General features: G+C 39.6%; 2 protein-coding genes across 3 annotated transcripts; one reads left to right on the forward strand and one right to left on the reverse strand.

The window, feature by feature from the left end:
- Positions 1–680: 680 nt before the first annotated feature.
- Positions 681–8,056, reverse strand: LOC137286275 (threonylcarbamoyl-AMP synthase-like). 2 transcript variants are annotated; one of them, XM_067818032.1, is made up of 6 exons: positions 7,646–7,869; positions 7,205–7,278; positions 5,528–5,723; positions 5,030–5,264; positions 4,369–4,505; positions 686–2,047 (listed from the first exon to the last, which is right to left on the reverse strand). In XM_067818032.1, the coding sequence occupies exons 2-6, from the start codon at positions 7,260–7,262 to the stop codon at positions 1,978–1,980; spliced, it is 696 nt and encodes a 231-aa protein (XP_067674133.1). In that variant the 5' UTR covers positions 7,263–7,278; positions 7,646–7,869; the 3' UTR covers positions 686–1,977. The 2 variants fall into 2 exon arrangements, with proteins under 2 accessions (XP_067674132.1, XP_067674133.1); XM_067818031.1 differs by lacking the exon at positions 7,205–7,278 and having other exon boundaries at positions 681–2,047; positions 7,646–8,056.
- Positions 7,840–19,334, forward strand: LOC137286274 (mitochondrial tRNA methylthiotransferase CDK5RAP1-like). The gene is made up of 12 exons (XM_067818030.1): positions 7,840–8,538; positions 11,019–11,122; positions 12,528–12,663; positions 13,048–13,176; positions 13,682–13,763; positions 14,295–14,415; positions 14,824–15,051; positions 16,046–16,199; positions 17,816–17,946; positions 18,159–18,308; positions 18,471–18,611; positions 19,155–19,334. The coding sequence occupies exons 1-12, from the start codon at positions 8,205–8,207 to the stop codon at positions 19,263–19,265; spliced, it is 1,821 nt and encodes a 606-aa protein (XP_067674131.1). The 5' UTR covers positions 7,840–8,204; the 3' UTR covers positions 19,266–19,334.
- The last annotated feature ends 3,660 nt before the right edge of the window (positions 19,335–22,994 follow it).

Consider the following 22,994-nt stretch of genomic DNA (forward strand, 5'->3'; position numbering starts at 1 on the left):
TGCATCTTCATAAACTACGTGGAGCAAATGTATTTCAGAAACTGTCGTTGATTTTGGAAGCTGATTGCTTTCACAAATATACGACTAATGAACTGGACTACACGCGTCATTGAACTTTTGGGATGCCAAATCGTAAGGTGGATGCACCATTGGACCTCTGGGAATGACGTTTCCTCAACCTACTACCTTTGCCTGCAAACTCAGCCAGTCGGCATGGTCTGAACTGTTGTCGCTCTTCTTACGGAGCACACACCTATTTGTGAACTTGTGATACCTGGCACATTTGTAATTGACGTCAAGTTAGCATAGTTCTTGGCAGCAGCCAGAGGTCGTAAGTAATCGAGTCTGTACCAGACAATCCAGTGATCAACAACATGAGCATCGATCTGAGCAATTGGGAACCAATGACGCGTCAACCAAGTCAGCGAGTCTGACCACCCGATCCCGTTAGACGCCTCTTACGACAAGAATAGTCACCTTTTATGGCAGGCATGGGTTGCTGAAGGCCTATTCTACCCCCGGACTTTCACGGGTCTAAGGAGAAATGTGACAATTAATTCCATTCCTTTGGAAACGTTTCATCTCTATTGATAAATATTACTTTTTCTCATATGCATTGGCACTACTTCATATATAATTGTATATGCTGGGTACCTATGATCATACAACTATACAACAAATGAAGTATAGTAAAAAATGCTTTATTTCCATAACATGATACATAATCTTCTCACATGCCATTAAATAGAAGTAAACGATGTGAAGGCAGTGTGAAACAGAGTAAGATAAATGCATAAATCAGCGCACAGTTTAAGAACATGACCGTTGCACTGTACATGTCCATCAGACTTCTTACAAAAACAGTGCATCTCTTAAACAGACATAGCAACTGATCTTAAACTGGAAATAAATACATATACTTTATCATTAAGAAGGAAAAGAAAAATAGACAGTTTTTTTCTCTAGTTATTACTCAAATAATATTCCATTGTTATTTGTCAGCTTAGACAGACTTGTATGATCATCTCGAGTTTGAGTGATGAACATTCTGTGTTCTATCTTTGTCACTGAGCACATGAAAGTATGTCAGTACAGATGTGACAAACACAGAAACTAACACTGAAATCTCACTTGTGTATTTGCAACTGAACTGAAATGTCATTCTATTAAAACAATATATGATAAAAGTTTGTGAGCCATGCCATTTCATATGCTGGACAGGGACTATACCTGAGTCATACAATGTGTCTTCTACCAGATATAGAGGCTGTTATGATGGGGAAGTGAACTAAGAGCTGTAAACCCAGTCTTCCGCTTAAGACTTGATCTACTGAAGCAAGTCAACTTCTCCCCAGTTGTAGTTATTATGTATGCTACCTATCAAAATGTAGATGTTCACATGTCAGCTATTTGCACATGCTCTTCAGCAATTTGATGCATGAGGCTTGTGCAATTCATCTATATAAGATTTGCAGTTGGTTCCCTGAAGTTAGTAGAGAAATTCATATTACATGTAACCATACATATATACAGAACATGTAATAGAGTATAAACTTCTGATGGGTAGTACGTAAGAATTAAGATATCTGTCTGAAATAGCTAACACTAGCTGGATGCTAATCTTTGCTGGATCCCAATAAAGCATCCCATCTAATAAACATCTAATAAACATGTTCTGATATGAACATCCACACTCCATTCACTGAAACATGTGGTCACAGAACAGCATACTTTCAAACACTCATGCACCATGAATTTACTATATGATGGTCTAAAAAGGTGACTCCTCATTTATCTGGTAAGTGTTAATATGTTAGAAACTTTGTGGTCAATATCCTCTAAAATTCAAGATGTATCAACAACCTTAAAACTGTACATAAGAAAGATACAAAATAAACAGATCCATCACATGGACATAAATATATCATTCGCACAAAACAATGCCAATAAAAGATTTGGTCATCACAAAATATTATGCTATAAGATCTTGAGTATTTCTTCTAACTTGTGCTTGTTCCTGAGCAAATCCACCGTGGCTTGATAGGCACTGGAAGCAAAACACAGTACTTCAGCAAGTTTATCACACGTACATGGCGAGGGGAAACGTTTACAGCGCAGTCAGTGAAACACCACCATTATGGTATATTTATATTGCACACATATCTAGGCAACTAGTGCTTGCTCAAGGTGCTGATATTTTTTCCCTCAATCATTGGATGTCAGTTTCAACAGCACATTGCATTATTTATCTCTACTCTCTTGGGAGTATACAACTCTTGCTTCCTCTAGGCACATTGAATTTAACTATCTCATCCTATCAAGGTACCTGTTCACATCCCGGTGGACTGAAACACATAGTCACAATATTTTGTCCATGTTTACTGCAGAATACTGTAACGCAACTAGGCGTTTGCACATATTCATGTGGCCACCATCTGGTTATATACCAACAGATTTGAGGGTTCTTTTAAGTGTACAAGGTTGTATACTGTACACTAGGGGTCGTGACAACATGGAAAAAGCCTGCAAACAAAGCTGACTCTGAGGTTTTTACACTCAATCACAGGTGGGCTTGATCCTGACACCTCAACCTCGCTGGATCACCAACCTGACGTCTTAGCCAGCTTACCCACTACAACATCTTTAAACTGTCAAGCTAATAAGTGGTTAACAGCAAGAAAGTCAATCCATCTCCCAAACATGATGAAACAATGTGACACTTTAGGCACACAACAATCAGTAAATGTTGAATACCTGCAGGGTCACATGGATAAAAATACATGACTGACTGACTTGCTGTTTCCAATGGCAGCAGTTCCCCAAGATACCATGACATAATTTAACATACCCCACTGCATACTCCGAGCTGACCAGTCCTCAATTATCTCATTACTTAATAATGCTGTGTTATAACTACCGTCGTTAGACTTTATAGATTCTACACAGGATTTCTGCTGTTATACTACGGCAAGCTCTCAAATACATTGTACAATATAGATATAAAGCTTTGCAACCTATCTGGCTCACATGGTGCCAGTACCCCCAGCCACAGATTCAATTACAATATATTTATTTAGCACTGAGAAGTATTTCCACTGTATCACAGTGTGTAACTTTGATGAAAAGTCCGACATGATGCTGGTTTTGACCTACTGTGGTGATAGCTACAACCAAAGGTATGCTGTTCACCTGGACACACAGTCAGGGTGTGACTGGGATCCAAAGCCATGATCATATGTTTCCAAGATGAATCACAAATGTAGTCATGAGCCACTGATGTAACTTGCAGATTTTGCCCATATATGGTACAGTCAGAACAAGAGTGAGAACAGTCATGTGAAATTTACAGAAATAGGTATCAGCTGATATTAATGTGTGTTACAGACAACATGAGATGGCACGAAATCATCTGACACTGAGATGGGTTGGGGGATGTTGCAAAGATATGCCACAAATTCTTTGAAAAAATATAACAGTCACAAAGCTTAATAACATAATATGAAAAAGGACACAGTACAATGAATTACAATTATAGTGATCACACTCGAGAGTGCTGCGGATAAGAAGTTTGATGGGGTGCAAATGTAGGTTTTTGATCATTTGGATTGGTCAAATGTATCAAAGAGTGAGTGAGTTTAGTTTTACGCCGCACTCAGCAATATTACAGCTATATGGCGGCGGTCTGTAAATAATCGATGCTGGACCAGATAATCCAGTGATCAACAACATGAGCATCGATCTGCGTAATTGGAAACCGATAGCATGTGTCAACCAAGTCAGCAAGCCTGAACACCCGATCCCGTTCGTCGCCTCTTACAACAAGCACAGTCACCTTTTCATGAAGAGTATTATCTGTATAGTCAGGGCACTGTGAAATTATTTTATTATTGCCATTTCAATATTTACCATGCTAGGTCACGCAAACTGATCAACATTTCAGTCACCTTTTCTCCCATTACAGATTGTCGTATCTTGCAACTTTTGGATGCCATCAATCAGACAATCTACATCTATGGAAAATAACTCACACACAAATACCACTTGATCACGTTTTACCACTCATGACTTCAGGACAGGAAACTGTTTCATCTTGATAAAACTCATGCCTCATTCACTGTTTTCTGCACATCTCTACACAATAGATAATACAAACCTGAGAACTGCTTAGGAAACTTTAGTAAATGGTCAAAGATTTTTGGGGTTTGTCAACATCTAACAACATATATAACACACACTACATCATCTGATTTCTCAACAAATTTCATTGTTTTTCTCCGTCATATCCAGTTTTATATTTACCTTAGACCAACTACTCCTTCTGCAAAACTGACAAGAACCAAGGAAACAATCTGGATTTCCTTAACTCACCTGCCTTCCCTGATGATACGGAATTTGCCCTCCACAGAGAGATCAACAACTGTAGATCCGAGTCTCGACTCTTCTGTGTCGCCAAGTCGACCGCCATCAAATATCAGATCTAGTCTGGGCCAAAGAGACTGGAATTCCTGAATCATGGATCAAAACTTTATTGAAAACTAAGTGAACAATTCAGAGAGACTCAGCCTTGAAAAGGTTGCTAAATGTAACTATGAGAGACCTCTGTGTGTACTGACTGAGTGAGCTGGTCATGAGGGGAAGATGGGTTGATGTTTGTTTAGGTTCTCTGAGCCTGAAGATACATCATGGGCCCTGAGTGAACAATGTATATATCCTACCAAATACCTCAATATCTCAATTGTTTGAGGCACGGGTACAAAAGCTTTTGCAGCCATCATTAGATTTGGCAAACGACAAGTAAACCAGATTTAGAGTTATCTCCCTTCCATCAATTTGCATCTGCAAAACATCGCTATTTTCCGTACATCACACACTGAGATAAAGAATTACTACGACGAAATGCCACATGGGTTCAGCATTCACAGCGGGATACATAGAAAATGATAGAAGAGCGCACTCTGCCAATCAGAAAAATACATTTATGCATGAGGTAAAATAATGAAAGTTGTGAATATCTTGTGAATGATCATACTTCAACAGACAAGGTGCTTTGGGATCCACTGGAGTTGGCACTTGTCAGCGCAATTGGTCCGTCACAAGTTCTGCAGAGTGCTCTGATGAAATCATGGTCAGGGATACGGACACCAACCAGCTCTGTGTTGGGGTTCAGTTCTGGGTTCAGTTCCTTGGTTCTCTGCATCACCACAGTAACAGGACCAGGAAGGAGATCCTGCAGCACCTCGTCAGAGACAGTCACCTTGCTCCATCTGCAACAACACACCAGACTATCATAACATAGTGTGGCACTGCTGCATTCTTATATCCCACAGAACCAGTGAAAGTTGTTGTCAAAGTTTGTCTCAGAGCATGTTGTCTCCTGTTCCTTCTGTCTTCTGACAAGTAAGGGCTACAAGGTCCTCTCGGAAGTACAAGTACTTTTTCAATGGAATCACCATAAAAACAATCAAGAATACAGCTTACAAAGTGCATTAAGTACATCAAAACCAGCATGAGAAATGTGCAGTTTTACCTGTAAATATCCTGAATGTCTCCAACACTGATAGCTATTGGCTTCTCTAAGTTTCTCTGTTTAATGTTGTATATTTCTGTGACAGCATTACTGTTTTGAGCAAGTCCAGCCACCCCATAAATAGTGTCTGTAGGAACAGCTACCACATGACCAGCAAGCAAACTCTTGGCTCCAGACATCACACTTTGCGCCATATCTGCAGGAAAGAAACCATTGATAAAGACTAAAGAATTTGATTCTTATCTTGCTAACAGATCAACTTTCTATCTTCAACCCTCAGTTATACTTGGTACAAGATAAATCCAATGTTCATCAGTATATACTGAACGTTTTCTGGAGTAGAACTTTCAACCATAACTTGACATCTATATAAACCTTGTAACTTCTTTGACATGGTATAAACATGCTTATTACAGTCACGATGGACATTTTGTTGCAGATTCTAACACTGTTATCAAATACTAAGTTTGGACCAAGTATAATCCAACTGATGTATGAGTATACATGTTACTGAAATGGTTAGACACTGTAAAATAACTGAGAATAAAAAAGGCCAGTAATAATTGACATCTAATCATTAGGAGTTAAATGTGATGAAGAAAACATCGAAAGGTTTTGGAATTTGTGTTGCCAGCTTGAAGCTGTGGTTGGATAATGACGCAGTTACCCATCACGTCAGGTTTTCTTCAACACATATTTGATAACATTGCAGAATCATGTGTAATGATGTTTGATTTGCATATCAACTGGAATTGTCTGTTTTGTTTTCTACCACTAGTGTCTTCACTTTTCCGCTGTGCCTGGCCCAGCATGTGTGGATTTTTCCCTTAATCATTTAACTTTTTTAATTACACTTCCTCTGTATCCTTGTTCTGTATATTCTTTCTCACTCAATCTCAAGGCACATTGTTCTGCCTACATCTACATAAATATTTCATCTGCTCCTGTAGCTTGTCACTCATAGCTCTGCCATTACTTTGATACATTCCATGATTATGGTGTCTGTATTTTTTATAGCATTCTAAGTCAGTCTTGAGCTGTGTGATATTTTCACCTCAGCATCTTGTTTAAATATCTCCACTTCAACTGCGAAAAAAGTGTTTGCTGATCGTCTTCATTGTTTTATGAAGATCGAGCAAATGATAAAAATGGGAGAAACTGACCCTTTCCAGAGCATGAAACTCACTCGATTATGCTAACATTGCCACTGGAACATCACTGGTAATATTTAATTACATTGTAACATATCAATGTCTATCATCTCGCCTGCCTGAGTCTTGTTAATTGTTTGGGACATTGTCTGGCGTTTTCGTTCACTACTGACAGTGTAAACTCAGACCTCGTTGTATCACAGCATTCATAGTATCGCAGCAAATCACTATTAACAGTTTTACACACTAGACATGCCTTTTAGAGGTGATCTTGCATGTAAATCGACAGCCGAACATACTGGCTTATTTACTTTTTTGAGCTGGCAGAATGTATCGAATCCCCGTGGAATTATAGAATTTGTCCGACCCCCATCCATGAAACACCTGCTATAATATTTACGTTTCATATATGACCCTTCCTACTCCATCTGAACGACATCGTCTGCATATCCTCGTTGCCAAAATTATAGCGGAAGTGATGTCATGAGCTATATTTATCTTCCAGGCAATGAAGTTTGTTGTTTACCAGTGATACAATGGAGTTCTCTCCTCCGGTAATTATTAATCGACTCCATTCGTCTCATGGCTTTCGCTGAAACACTACGAAAGTTAAAATGATAATTATTGCACAAATGTGTTGACTAAATGTCACGTTAATCTGATTTCCCAACAAAATAGGCCTCATAAGATCAGAATTTCATTTCCGATTACGGATATGTCAAGTACCGCGATACAACGACGTCGCAGGCTACCACATTATTTTCTAATTGAGCTAGATAACTACCCATCATTTACCAATAGGAGTTTTCGGAAACTTATTTTGGATAAATCTATGAATGATATGACAAAATACCATTTTCCAAAACATGATATACCAATATGCTAACTTTGCCCTTGAGACACTGATGACATGCAATTACATCGCAACAAACAATGTTATGCTACGGTCTAGTTCTGGAAAACTTACCAGCTTGCGATTTGGAATCGCCCAGGTCAACAGGAATTATTTTAGCCATGGTGCTTTTCTGACAGTTACGGAGTATCGATAAATATGTTCTGATCATGACATGTCTTACTCCGAATGGTGAAAACATGCAACAGTTATGTCGGTATGTGCAAGAACAGGTTTCCAACACATTGCATCACCTGGGCGCAGACATCATGGTTTCAAATCGAGGCTTCTGGTGACATGAAAATATACATTGGTAACACACGTATGTAAACACAGGAAAAAAGCTCGTGACATTTGTACGAAGTCACTTTCTGGTATTTGTAGGTATTCTATCATAATACATAATTTTGCGGTAATTTACAAAGACACCCTTATCACTGAAGGAAATATTTGGTTCTTTATCCGCAACTCTGAAGTATTTCGTATTTTGCAGTAACCGAAGGTCAAGGTTGCAAGTATGGCTGCCGATAACACAATGATAACTTTGCTCACTTAGGAAACCGTAAAACTTTGCTCACAATTCCTACTTTCAATGCTGCATTAGTAGACAGTAAATAGCATCCGATCTTGAAATATGTCTTGTGGTTGTTACATAAACACCTTCTCGAGAACTCGACATTTCCTCAAATTATACGGGTTAAGACCCAAACATCAATGTTGCCCAAAGCATCGGAGTCAAATCTCATATGAACCAAGGTGTATTCAAGTGTGCCAGTATTATTCAAGTCGTTTCATGTGGCATGCACAGAAAACTGTATCGACCAATAATTTCAAAGGTAAAGTAGATACAGGCCCAGGACTGAAAGATTTTTTGACAAATGGACGATTAAACCCTGCGCTGGAGAATGATTTTGACGAGAGGATTCCGTATGTTGAGGATGCAAATTACTGTGGACATAACAGAAAAGGTAGATAATCATGGTACACCCACAGTTCAATTTTCAATCAAATACGTCATTTTAATATATATATTTTCCAGACTTCAGACTGAATATGTATACTCAATGTATTTGTCAACATGTGCATCTTTTGGAGATTAAAGGGGCACTGATGCGGAGCAATTTCCGTGGACTGGTGTAAACTTTTGTTATTGTTTTTCTCCCGTGAGTACCCGGATGATATCCCAGAATTCGTGACTGGTTCATGACCTCTGCTGCGCATTCCGTAAGCGCAATTGATAGTTTACTTATAGACAGATCAACCTAGGTGAAGTCATTTTTACTTCATAACAAATGTATGATGAAAACAAATGAAACACTTTGAAGGTTAATCACTTGCCAGTGGTAGAAATGGTAAAAAACTTTTAGGACGGAGAAATAACGAAGCCAATGTACGTCTCTATATTAAACCCTAATTAGTTTATTGTCATATTTGTATGATTCTGAAAATTAATAAAAAAACACACGATCTGCTTATGCTCATAGTAAATTTCTAACATAACAGCAACATTTATATATTGTGTAGATTGCCAATGTGGATCCTGTTTCACACACATACTCGATCTAGTGTGTGTTTTCTGTCATACAGATTCTGCTGAATGCTACAACAAATAGATTAAAACAAAATGCAAATAATGAATGTAAAACAGACTAATTTTATAGCAACAATGTCAGGCTACTACCTTGTTCAGGAATGTATCCATCAATATCCACGTAAAAGAAATCGTATTCCATTCATCTGCAGCTGGTAAATAATCCTGCTCTATGTCGCGTGTCTTACAACTGTCTAGTTTGCGAAAAAGTAACACATCGTTTCACGTCTTTCGTTGGTGAAAACCAGATAAACCTCTCATTGGTCTCCCAAGATAGCACTCCTGGCAAACTAATTATATGATGTCCACTATTCTAAGTAATTTAGTTGACCAATAATGAGCAATCAATTAATCAACGCAAGGGTGGTTAATTCTTTGAAGGGAGGATGTTGTTTTTGCACTCACTCTTTACGACAGGGTGTAGTCATCTACACACACTGCCTTTTGACAAATCCGCTAGAAGATAAAAGTAATTAATCAGTCAGTGTGTTATCGGTTAATCCTTTGATCGATGTTTGTTTTTTTAACTCAGCTGATAAACCCTCTTGCATCACTTACATGCATATATTACATAACATACAATACATTTGCCATTACAGACCTTAATTTATAATGTTGAGTATTTACTCCAGACAGGAGAAATGCCAAATGAGAACCTTTGTTGAGTAACCGACGTGGTGTTACTACTAATTATACCTGTTATAAATTCATTAATAGACCATCCAGAGAATGATGACAAATAACACGTGTAGGTTTACACCATCAAACGCGAGTTACAGCAAGGAAGATGTAATGTTTGTGTCGCATGCAGCCTGAAAACACTTATGGGCCGAAACTGTTTTGAGGATACCAACGGAATTTCGTTACATAAGGAATACACACAGGCATTTTCTGTGTACTTGGGTAAATAGGTGAAATAAGGGGTTTTTTACGTAAGAATATTTTCAGATTTCTCTACCAAAGGCAAAGTCATCATTTTTTGTTTACGAATTCAAATAAATCAACTGTGTGTTTTTATTATCATAAATAATAAACCATTGTAGCTACCATAGCTACCAAAATTTACGTATGATATTTGCTATCACAGCTGAACCAACACTCAAAACTACCTATATATATAAAGCTTTGCAATCTTCCGTACTGAAACAAATGGCTTGCTACGTGCCTGTAGATATCATATTTTCATGTAACATGATTAAATATCGAGTTTAAAAACACAGAAATAGGATCAAATTGGATCAGTAACTATACCATCCAAGCATCCGAAAAGAACTACACTGCTGGGATATTTGGTTACGATCAGACAAGGGATACCATGGATATTTTTAAACAAATGGCATATGATGGGCATCCGGCCTCCTGACTGTGTAGGTGAAGAAATTCTGCTAATATGGACAGGAGCCCAGTTCCTTTGTCCGTCACGGTCGAAGGAGCGGGCGCTGACCAATTTGCGGTTTGGTTTCGTAATTCGACCGTTGGCGAGAAACATTATTCGCTCCGCATCAGTGCCCCTTTAATGAGAAAAAACACAATAGTATGTATGTATGTATGTATGGATGGATGGATGGATGGATGGATGGATGGATGGATGGATGGATGGATGCATGCACATACATGCATACATGTATGTGATATTAAGAGTAGATTTGAGGCCTATGTGCTGTGTTGTCCCACCAATGCCCAATGTTTGATACTTCTCTGGAGGGCAGTGTGTGAAGTCAATTCTTGGTAATTGTCAGCCTTGATACTAATAGCTGTGTTAAACTGAACTCACTGCCATGATGACTATTTGTTATATATATGAAATGTAATATGCAATGATAGAATTTTATTGCAATCAGTCATGATTATTTTCAGTTTATTTTGAAACCTATGGATGTCAGATGAATGTAAGTGACACAGAAGTTGCCTGGTCAATCCTGCGAAAGAGTGATTTCTCAAGAGCCAACAATGTGAAAGAGGTATGATGAAGGATGTTTCAAAATAGTCTTTGATGTTTTGTGAATGTCAGGAATAACCCAGTGTTGACAAATGATTAACAAATGAGTATATTTTTTCTCCATACAATATTTAGACTTGTCATATCCCTAGAAAATACGGAGAATGTAAGAGTGTAGACCCTAGTATTGAAAATATTAAAACCAGAACAATTAACATGTATTATTTGTTCATGTGCAATAACAGACACAATGAAGCATGAATAGATTTTTAGGTAAAAATAATGGGGTTATAGCTAAAATGGAACCACAGCAGAACAGCACCTAAATCGTTTGGTAAAAATTGCACCATATTGGCAAAAACGGCTACTGATTGATGGGCAAAAATGGCACCATATATAAAACATTGTCATGTTGACTTTATTTTTTTATTTTACATCAAGTTATCAAGCATTCTTTTGGGTTGTTTGGTGGTCCTGAAAAGGACCGTTGGTAGCTCAATGAAGGATGGGTCCATGGAAATCCTCTTCATGTTGGCAAATCTCACAGTAACGTGATACAGATAGGCCGGTACCACAAACTCAATGAGTCCATAAATTACACTGGTCGCAAGACACAGCATGTTGGTTTCTTCACACAGTCTTATCGCATACAACACAGTGGTGAGACATTGTGATGAATGATGTGTAATGGTACATTTCTGTGTTTTAAAATACTGTTTCATTTTGACACTGAGTTTGAGTGAATCCAGTTGCGTACATGTACTTAAAAATTGAAGGGTGCAATGATTTCACTTTCCAATCACTGTCGGCAGAGTAGTCGCATTTATTATCTAAACACACTGCAAGCAGCTTGGGTACGGGAAGCACTTTCCAATCACTGTCGGCAGAGTAGTCACATTTATTATCTAAACACACTGCTAGCAGCTTGGGTATGGGAAGCACTTTCCAATGATTGCAGTATAACAAAAATAACCTTGAATGTTGATCATACTTACGTAATATATTTTTTTATTTTTATTTCACAAAACACTAAAGTCTACTTACCTAATATATATGTTTTTATTTCACAAAACACTAAAATCATCATATCAATCCTCATCCTTTTCAAATTTTATATAGTGCCGTTTTCGCCATAACATTTGTAGCCCTTTTCGCCAAGGGGAAGTTTCGTTGTGTCCAAATGGTGCCGTTTTTGCCAGGTGCCGTTTTGCTGTGGTGCCGTTTTAGCCTGCACCCGAATAATGTGGTAAATAATCCTTTTTAGTAATTTAATCGTTACAAATATTTTTGGAAAATGCAAGAACTTCAAGTTCAAGCTGGCATGATTTGGATCACTAAATGTTTAGATATCAGCTGATATATATATGTTTAGTTTCAAGTCTGTTTATTGTATGTTTAACTGCTTGTACATATACTGTCGTCTACAGGCCGATGTGGTTTTGGTGATGACATGTGCAATCAGGGAGGGTGCTGAGGAAAAGATCTGGAATAGATTGGAGTATCTAAAGACATTAAAGACAAGGCGTGGCAAGAAAGCACCACCCATGAAAATAGGGATATTAGGTACTGAAATATACTATGCAACATGCTGGACATATTTCATACTGTGATTTAGCATGATGTCATTTATTGAACTTTTTATTTATAAGTAATTAACTGAAATAAAGTTGCACATGTCTAGGTTTGAAGACAAATTCAGATACTATTTTTATGACAACATGCAAACAATCAATAACATTGAGACACTATCTTGATACTGACTATCCTTATCACAAGTTTAGTAATACACTTTTTCATGTTTATTGAAATGATATGTGACAGAATTGCTGCTGCATCTGAAAGACAGAGAATAGTTTTACAACTTAAGTTTTAATCATTTTTTCTGTAGTATTTACACATATCACATCCAGTCTGTTATTTGAACATGTCCTGCTACATTTCTTCAAGGTTGTATGGCTGAGCGGTTGAAGTCCAAGATTGTAGACAGGGAGAAGATGGTGGACTTGGTGTGTGGGCCTGATGCCTACCGAGACTTGCCACGCATGTTGGCAGTCACACAGAGCAACCAGGCAGCAGGTCAGGAGCTATGCGTTCTTATCAGTATTCAGAACATCCAATCATCTGTGTGTCCATCCCAACCAGTACCAAAATAGCAAAATATACTATTTGAAATATTATGTTTAATGTTTAAAGGAGTCAAACATGTGTCATAAGGATAAGAGCTGAGGGCTAAAGTTTGAGTTAATGCAGAATTACTGTATGACAGAATACTGACCCTTTCTAATTGAAGGTTTGGACAAACACAATATAAACCTAAGTTATGTTATCATCAGTATGAAAGGACACAAGTACTCTTAATGTCGTAGTGTCTTTCCACTTTAACCTAATGCTCACTCACTCACTCACTCACTCACTCACTCACTCACTCACTCACTCACACTCACTCACTCACACTCACTCACTCACTCACACTCACTCACTCACACTCACTCACTCACTCACTCACTCACACTCACTCACTCACTCACACTCACTCACTCACTCACTCACTCACTCACTCACTCACTCACTCTTGTTGCAGTGAATGTTCTGCTGTCCCTGGAAGAGACGTATGCAGATGTTGTTCCTGTGAGACTCAACCAAGATTCTAAGTCAGCATTTGTGTAAGTGTCTTTATAGATGCCTCAGATACAGATATCCTCCAGCTGTGGTCCATCTGCCCCTCATCCTTCCATTCACATTCAGCCTTGAACTAGCTGAAGGGTTATACCTGACCTAGTACTTGTTGTGGCATAGTTTCAAATAGTTGTGTTTTTACAAAACAAGTTCTAATATGCATTACAAAAAACATGTATGAATATGTGTGTTGCCTTGGTTATATTATGCATGAAGCTATCATGTGAAGATAATGAGGAAAACACAATCTGTTGTGCTGCAGTCTCTCTCAGTTTTCTGATCACCACCCATTTACACGTGGTAGAACTACAAATTGTTTTCTAGAACATATATCAGTGGTACACCTAATATCATGTCCATCTTTATTGTTCTATCACCATTATCATGATTATCTCATATGGCTTCTTGATTTAGTAACCCAGGGGGGTAGAGCTTATAGAGGTGTTATTGCATTAAGATTGAGGATGTTCCGAGTCAGGTGTAGAGGGTGTGGTTCACTTGATGGTGTTTGTTGCCAGGTCGATCATGCGTGGCTGTGACAACATGTGTACGTATTGCATAGTGCCATTCACTCGCGGGAGGGAGCGGAGCAGACCCATTGCCTCCATACTGGATGAGGTGAAGGGACTGTCAGAGCAGGTGAGTGTTTTGGACTGTGTCACCTGTACACACCTTGTGCTATGTGCACTGTACACACCTGTACACACTTGCTGCTATGTCCATTGTACACACCTGTACACACCTGCGGCTGTGTCACTTGTACATACCTGCAAATGTGTCACCTGTACACGCCTACTGTTATGTCCACTGTACACATCTGTACACACCTGTTCTCTTAACATGTATCAACACAGTTAATATTTCTGCAAATCCGTCATGCACAGTAAAGAGCTGTAAAGTAACACTGATGTGGTGTATCTGTGAATGGATGACAGAATGTGTGCCAAACAGGAGGTGACTTAATGGATCAATGACTTGCTTGATGTGTGAACACACTCAGACAGAGGTGAAATGGCAGTCACTCATATGGCACATGTTGGTCCATAGGGAGTAAGGGAGATTACTCTGCTGGGACAGAACGTCAACAGTTACCGTGATACCTCCGAGGTGACTCACACAATCGGCAGCACCCAGCTGAGTGCAGGGTTCAGAACGGTGTACAAACCCCGGGAGGGTGGGCTGAGATTCACTGATCTGCTGGAGAAAGTGGCATCCATTGACCCCGAGATGAGAATCCGGTTCACATCACCTCATCCTAAAGACTTTCCTGATGAGGTATGAATGTGTGAAATAGTTGTAACATCTTGATATTTTGCATTTAGATTCCAGTTTATTTTTAAGACTTTCTTAAATGTGTGTTAGTGACTGCCAAAACTAATGCAAAGTGAGCACATTCTTGCATTACCAGAATAAAACCATACTCACTTCACTTCATTAAACACAAGCTTGACATAAGATATCACACGTTATGTTGAAGGACTTTGATCATGGTTGCTTGGACTGGCCATAGCTGTAACAAGGGGTAGTGGAGTAGTCCAGTGGTTAAACTTAAAGCATTTGCTCGTCACACAGAAGACCAGAGTTTCATTTCCCACATGGGGACAATGTGTCAAGCCCATTTCTGGGATCTCCAGCTGTGATATTGTGCTAATATTGCTAGAAGTGGCTTAAACCCCAACTGACTCATTCACTCATAGCTATTAACAAGTCTATATTCAAACCAGCGTCACACATGACCTGGTAGGTGACTTCTGTTCATTACATTTTGTGGGGCAGGTGGGTAGACTTGTGGTTAAAGCATTTGCTCATCATGCCAAAGACTGGGTTTTGACTCCCCACATGGGTATAATGTGTGAAACCCATTTCTGGTCCCCTGCTGTCATATTGCTATAATATTGCGAAAAGCAGCATAAAACCATATTCAATCACTTATTCATTACATTTTGGAGCATTCCTGCCACAGTTACTATTTATAATCACATAAGTTAACAACCAATTAAATGAAGCACCTCTAAAATAAGTAGACTATCTTTCATTGCTGCTATGTATGACAATGGAAATGACTCAAGATGGCTGTCATGAATGCTGTCTGTCTCTGTCACATTTACCATGGACAATACTGCCTTAGTGGTGTAGTGGATACAGCATCCACCCAGAGAGCATAAGGTCACGGGCTGATCCCCAGCAATAGAACAAATACAATAGCTGCCCTGACTGAATCATATTATGTTGTGTTCCACACCAGTATAATATCTGTTTCCCATATCAGGTGCTGCATCTGATTCAAGCAACACCCAACATCTGTAGCCAGATCCACCTCCCAGCCCAGAGTGGAAACAATGAGGTGCTGGCTGCCATGAGAAGAGGCTACACCAGGGAGGCATACCTTGATCTGGTCGACCACATCAGGTCCATCCTGCCTGGTAGGTTCACATCGGGTCCATCCTGCCTGGTAGGTTCACATCGGGTCCATCCTGCTTGATAGGTTAACATCAGGTCCATCCTGCTTGATAGGTTAACATCAGGTTCATCCAGCTTGATAGGTTAACATCAGGTCCATTCTGTCTGGTAGGTTAACATCAGGACTGACTTGCACGAAGCGATCTTAATGCTACAATGATTGTAACTCCCATTCTTCAACATAGGCGTAAGATAGTCTTAGCGCTAAGATTGCTTTGTGCAAGTGGGCCCAGGTTCACCCTGTCTGGTAGGTCCACCATATGTGGTAGGTTCACGTTAGGTTCACCCTGCCTGGTAGGTTCATCATGTCAGGTACGTTCATCCTGTGTGGTAGGTTCACCCTGTCTGGTAGGTCCACCATATGTGGTAGGTTCACGTTAGGTTCACCCTGTCTGGTAGGTTCATCATGTTAGGTAGGTGCATCCTGTGTGGTAGGTCCACCCTGTCTGAAAGGTCCACCCTGTCTGGTAGGATCATCATGTTAGGTAGGTGCATCCTGTGTGGTAGGTCCACCCTGTCTGGTAGGTTCATCATGTTAGGTAGGTGCATCCTGTGTGGTAGGTCCACCCTGTCTGAAAGGTCCACCCTGTCTGGTAGGTTCATCATGTTAGGTAGGTGCACCCTGTCTGAAAGGTCCACCCTGTCTGGTATGTTCACATCAGGCAGAACCCCAGCTCTCTATGATTCCTAGTGATGTTAAAGATATTGCTGTTATTAAAGGGTATTGAGCAAGTCTGGTCAGTTTATATATGTACTTACAAACCAACGTTGACATTACTCCACTGTTCTCAAGGGACACTTTTTTTTCGTAATATCCCTCAAATCTGATATAGTCTCCCTTCCTCGAGCAATTATCTGAATAATGTCCTCCTGACCCGATCGATATCTTAATAATGTCCCTCTGACCTAGGCATTATCTTAATAACATCCTGCTCTGAAACTTTGAATTATGTTTTGTTTTGAAAATTTATACAACTTTGTCTTGCCATTACTGAATATGGTCGTAAAACATGACATTTTTGACATCTTTCAACATGTATAATTGTTACTCAGTTTCAAACCCGTAACCCTTCGCTCACTGGCTTGGCGGTTTTTTCCAGTAGGCTATGAAGGATCGCTGTGAAGAACAAGATTGTTTCTCAGTTTGATCCATGTGTTTAAAGGCATGGTTAGCACTTGTGAAACGTGTATTGTGCTTGCAAGGCAAGGGGTCAGCTGCCAGTCTTGTCCCAGTTGATTTCATCAGTGAATACCAAATACTAATGCAGTATATCTTCGGTCAGTTTATAAGTTGGATATGACATGAGCTGTGGGCATTATTGAAAAGTAAGCCCTCTTCCTGTGGGAATTAATTTTATAATGCCCACAGGTCATGTCATATCCTACACATATAACACAAACAGCCTTTATCAAAAGAACCAAGTTTACTAAGAACAGTAGGTTACTTATGTTTAACCATGTTTAACTTACTACGCCCTAGTATCCCAAGTGTTCTATTTGTATAAATACCAGTATCCACATGGGGAGTGAAAATTTGACATTTCTGTCACTTCATGTCAACATGGTCTGTCTACTTCAGGTGTAGCTTTGACGAGTGACTTTATCGCGGGTTTCTGTGGCGAAACAGAGGCAGCTCATCACGACACCCTGGACCTCATCCGACGAGTGCAATACAACTTCGCCTACTGCTTCCCCTACAGTATGAGACAGGTATGGACTCAAGAACTGTTCTATCCGATGTGTCTGAATTCCTGTCCCTATAGATTCTGTCCTACAGTGTCTTTGTATGAGGACGAACATTACATGTTTGTCATGTTTTTCAAACCGGTGATGGAAGGGAATAAGTTCCATTTCAATACATTTTTAAAGAATTTGTTCACATGTTAGTTATTGATTTGTTTAGTTATGTATTCATCTTGTAGAAAACTAGAGCCTACCACCGTCTAACAGATGATGTTCCTGAAGATGTCAAGTCACGGCGCCACATGGAGTTGATAGGAGCCTTCCGAGAGGGAGCCCAGCAGCTCCACACAGCTCAGATAGGTTCTCAGCAGCTCATCTTAGTTGAAGGGGTAAGTAGCATAGGCTCTGTTGTGAGCTTGGCATTCCTATTAAGTCGCTCTCTCTCCATGTTCACAACAGGGATACAATGAATTATTTTAATACTTGATCATGATTGAAGCTATTTACAAAACTTGGTTATTTTAATTAATTTACTTGTTTTCGTTTTGCAGGACAGTAAGAAGAGTGAGCATGATTTGGCAGGACGAAACGATGGCAACACAAAAGTAATCTTCCCCAAAGTGGACATACCATCTTGTGCTGGCTCACAACAGCAGCGAGTTGTCTCCCCTGGAGACTATGTAGTAGTGCAGGTAGTTCTAACCACAGTTTCATGTTCTTAGCTTCAACACCGGTACACGATTCTCAAACCTTGCCAGTCTGATTAGAGCAAGGGTTATCAAACCTCTTGCTTGATGAATCATTGAATCAAAGAACTTTTACTTATTGTTTGGTATAGACTCGATTATTTCCAGATGTTCCAGCGTCAATCATTTCCCTTACAAATGAGGAATTCCCAGGCTGATCTGTCACTGTCTGACAGGGCTGAAGCACAGGAACCTCTCAAGTAGATAGATTCGGGTATTCAGGATGGGATTGGCAACCATGTAGTGTTATTTTCACAAGTCACAAGGATCTATAGGGGGAAATAATGCTGGGGATTGCAATGATATAATGTCACTGTTCCACTACCCTGCCTGTGCAGCCTATTGGTTGAAATATTTGCTCATCACACCGAAGACCAGATTCATTTCCCCACATCGGTACAGTGTGTGAAGCTGATTTCTGGTGTCCCCGCCATGATGTCAGTGTAATATTGCTAAAAGTGGCATAAAACTACACTCACTGTGTTGCAGGTGACGTCATGTTCCTCCCAGGTGCTGAAAGGGGTTCCTCTGTACCACTCCTCCCTGCAGAGTTTCCACCAGCAGAAAACAGTAGCCAGGGCACAGGCCATCCGAACATAGACTCTGGTGTGTGTGTTTGTGTGTGTGTATAATGTATGGCCATTAAAGGAATATGTGTGTTGTTTGCAATGTGAACTTGTGTTTTGTGTTGTTCCATGGGAGATTCTAGGACTTGGTCTCACCAGTCTGTTGTTGTGAAAATGAGGTTCATTGACTCTGTTGCTCATAATATCAATCACTTGTTTGACTGCCCCCAGAATACTATTTGATTGTAGCTTGACATTCCTGAACTATTGCTATCTCTTATGTAAATACTTTAAAATTCTTTTACAGGTAATGAATACTTGAGTGGTTAATATTTCCAGCATTTTCACAAATACACTTCAGCAGTGGATACTTGTATAGCTGCATCAGCATTTCCACAAAGACACTTCAGCAGTGGATACTTGTATAGCTGCATCAGCATTGTCACAAATACACTTCAGCGGTGGACACTTCTATAGCTGTATCAGCATTGTCACAAATACACTTCAGCAGTGGACACTTCTATAGCTGCATCAGCATTGTCACAAATACACTTCAGCAGTGGAACTTCTATGGCTGTGTCAGCATTGTCACAAATACACTTCAGCAGTGGACACTTCTATAGCTGTATCAGCATTGTCACAAATACACTTCAGCAGTGGATACTTGTATAGCTGCATCAGTATTGTCACAAATACACTTCAGCAGTGGATACTTGTATAGCTGCATCAGCATTGTCACAAATACACTTCAGCGGTGGACACTTCTATAGCTGTATCAGCATTGTCACAAATACACTTCAGCAGTGGACACTTCTATAGCTGCATCAGCATTGTCACAAATACACTTCAGCAGTGGAACTTCTATGGCTGTGTCAGCATTGTCACAAATACACTTCAGCAGTGGACACTTCTATAGCTGTATCAGCATTGTCACAAATACACTTCAGCAGTGGATACTTGTATAGCTGCATCAGCATTGTCACAAATACACTTCAGCAGTGGATACTTGTATAGCTGCATCAGCATTGTCACAAATACACTTCAGCAGTGGATACTTGTATAGCTGCATCAGCATTGTCACAAATACACTTCAGCAGTGGATACTTGTATAGCTGCATCAGCATTGTCACAAATACACTTCAGCAGTGGATACTTGTATAGCTGCATGAGAATTGTCACAAATACACTTCAGCAGTGGATACTTGTATAGCTGCATCAGCATTGTCACAAATACACTTCAGCAGTAGATACTTGTATAGCTGCATCAGCATTGTCACAAATACACTTCAGCAGTGGATACTTGTATAGCTGTATCAGCATTGTCACAAATACACTTCAGCAGTGGATACTTGTATAGCTGTATCAGCATTGTCACAAATACACTTCAGCAGTGGATACTTGTATAGCTGCATCAGCATTGTCACAAATACACTTCAGCAGTGGATACTTGTATAGCTGCATCAGCATTGTCACAAATACACTTCAGCAGTGGATACTTGTATAGCTGTATCAGCATTGTCACAAATACACTTCAGCAATGGATACTTGTATAGCTGCATCAGCATTGTCACAAATACACTTCAGCAGTGGATACTTCTATAGCTGCATCAGCATTGTCACAAATACACTTCAGCAGTGGATACTTGTATAGCTGTATCAGCATTGTCACAAATACACTTCAGCAGTGGACACTTCTATAGCTGCATCAGCATTGTCACAAATACACTTCAGCAGTGGATACTTGTATAGCTGCATCAGCATTGTCACAAATACACTTCAGCAGTGGATACTTGTGTAGCTGCATGAGAATTGTTCTGCCATATAGCAACATATGGTGACACAAATCATGACACGGCATACATAAACATTTACAAAGTAAAATGTGTAAGGTAAATAACGAGATATTAGTACAACACATACTTCAGTCGTTCATTTTCCAGCTTTATGTGCAGGGAGATATTCAGTCCATATAAACCCTGTACATGTACATACCATGCCATGCATTAATTTGTCTCTGATCATTAAGCAGAGACATGCAGGAGGAAAGCCACAGATATACTAGCCACAAAAAACGTACACAATTCTTTCTAGACCTGAAAATATGACCACAGTATACATGTCGCATGTATACCTAAATACGTTGATACAGAGATGATAGAAACAACATGATTAATGTGCATGACATTGACCTTGATTGCATTGACAAACAAGTTCCCGAATCCTCAGCATATCTATTCAAATCCATTCTCTAATTCCCGTGTTTACACCTGTATTTGTGTACACGTGTAGTTCCAATACACATTTTTTAAAGATTTTCGTTGTCTTTCGTTTTGTGGCTTGGCGATACGGTTTAGGACGGTCATATTCTCATTGTTTCGGTCTACGAACATCTACCTTGTTAAAAACACGTTACCAGTCTTCAGGAGATGCTCAAGACCAGTCAACATCCATGGTGGAACTTTTTTGGGGGCAAAAGAAGAGGCATTTTATGGGATCGGGTGGTCAGGTCGCATTTTAAGGCATGTTATCGTACCCCGATTACGTGATTGATGTCACTGGATTGTCTGGTCCAGACTAATATTTACAGGCCACATTTCAGAAAGATGGAGTATGGCAGCGTAAAACGGTAAACAAACACATTTGCTCGTACAACCGAAACCTACTGATGACCCGGGGCTCTACGTACTCTGATATCGTCATTATAAGCATATTTAGCCGTGAAAGTCAAATTCCAAATTATATAGGGGGGATACAGTGGGGGTTTATCGGCCATATTTTTGGTTCAGTGAGTCTTAACTGGGGCGTTCCCGGCACTGAGCAATTTTCGAAATGTTCATAGCCTTATGAACCTCCTACTGCTAGACACATATTGGATGATCCTGCACACTAAACGCATTTGTGACAAGAGAGGCGGTACAACGGATTGGGCGAGTACACTTGGCTGCTACAGGTAACTTGACGATTATGCACGTGCAATACATGCTAACCGTGACATGAAATCAACACCGCTACTGATTAATACCTGTCTCGCTACTGTGTAACACCTGTCTCGCTACTGTACTGTTTGAATACTAACCATTTCTCTGGAACCGGTTATATAAATGTCCAAGACATGTATTCCCGGTCGATCACCAGCTGAATTATGGACGAAAATCAGCCCGTATAGAGAAATTGGAACAAAATTATGGGATAAAAATATTTCCCCCTTGCTACTCTGATTTAGCCACCACCATTCAGCAACAGATAACTTTAAACTTATTAAAAAGTTAAATGAAATACAATTAACTATATGTAGTTATTATCTATTTAATGTTTAGCAGACGAAAAGTCACCTTTACCCATTAAAACAACACCGCATATTCCTTCGAATGATAAGAGTGCAATTTCAGGCATAAGATACTGATATCCCACGCTAACCTTTAGTTAAAACGAAGGCAAATAGATGATTGGGGCATTGACAAGCATTTTAGATATTCAACAATTTTGATAAAAAAACCCAGGAAAATGTCATTTGCTTCGTGAAATGGATCGGTGGTCCTAAACACATTTGCTCAGTGTATTGTGTTGATTCAATTCGTTGGGATTGTACCTGTTCCCAAATCGAGTGTGCTATAACAATTCATGCGTGAAACGCACGGGGAAAATGAACTTCTCTATATTTATCAGACAACCTGTCTCCCTCTTGTTTCAACTGGATCGTTCTGTGGGGCGTTCCCAAGTACGCAAATTGGGGTCATTTGTCAGGTCGTGGATCATCTTAAAT

Source organism: Haliotis asinina, chromosome 6 (genome assembly GCF_037392515.1).
Source record: "Haliotis asinina isolate JCU_RB_2024 chromosome 6, JCU_Hal_asi_v2, whole genome shotgun sequence".
NCBI classification, from domain to species: domain Eukaryota; kingdom Metazoa; phylum Mollusca; class Gastropoda; order Lepetellida; family Haliotidae; genus Haliotis; species Haliotis asinina.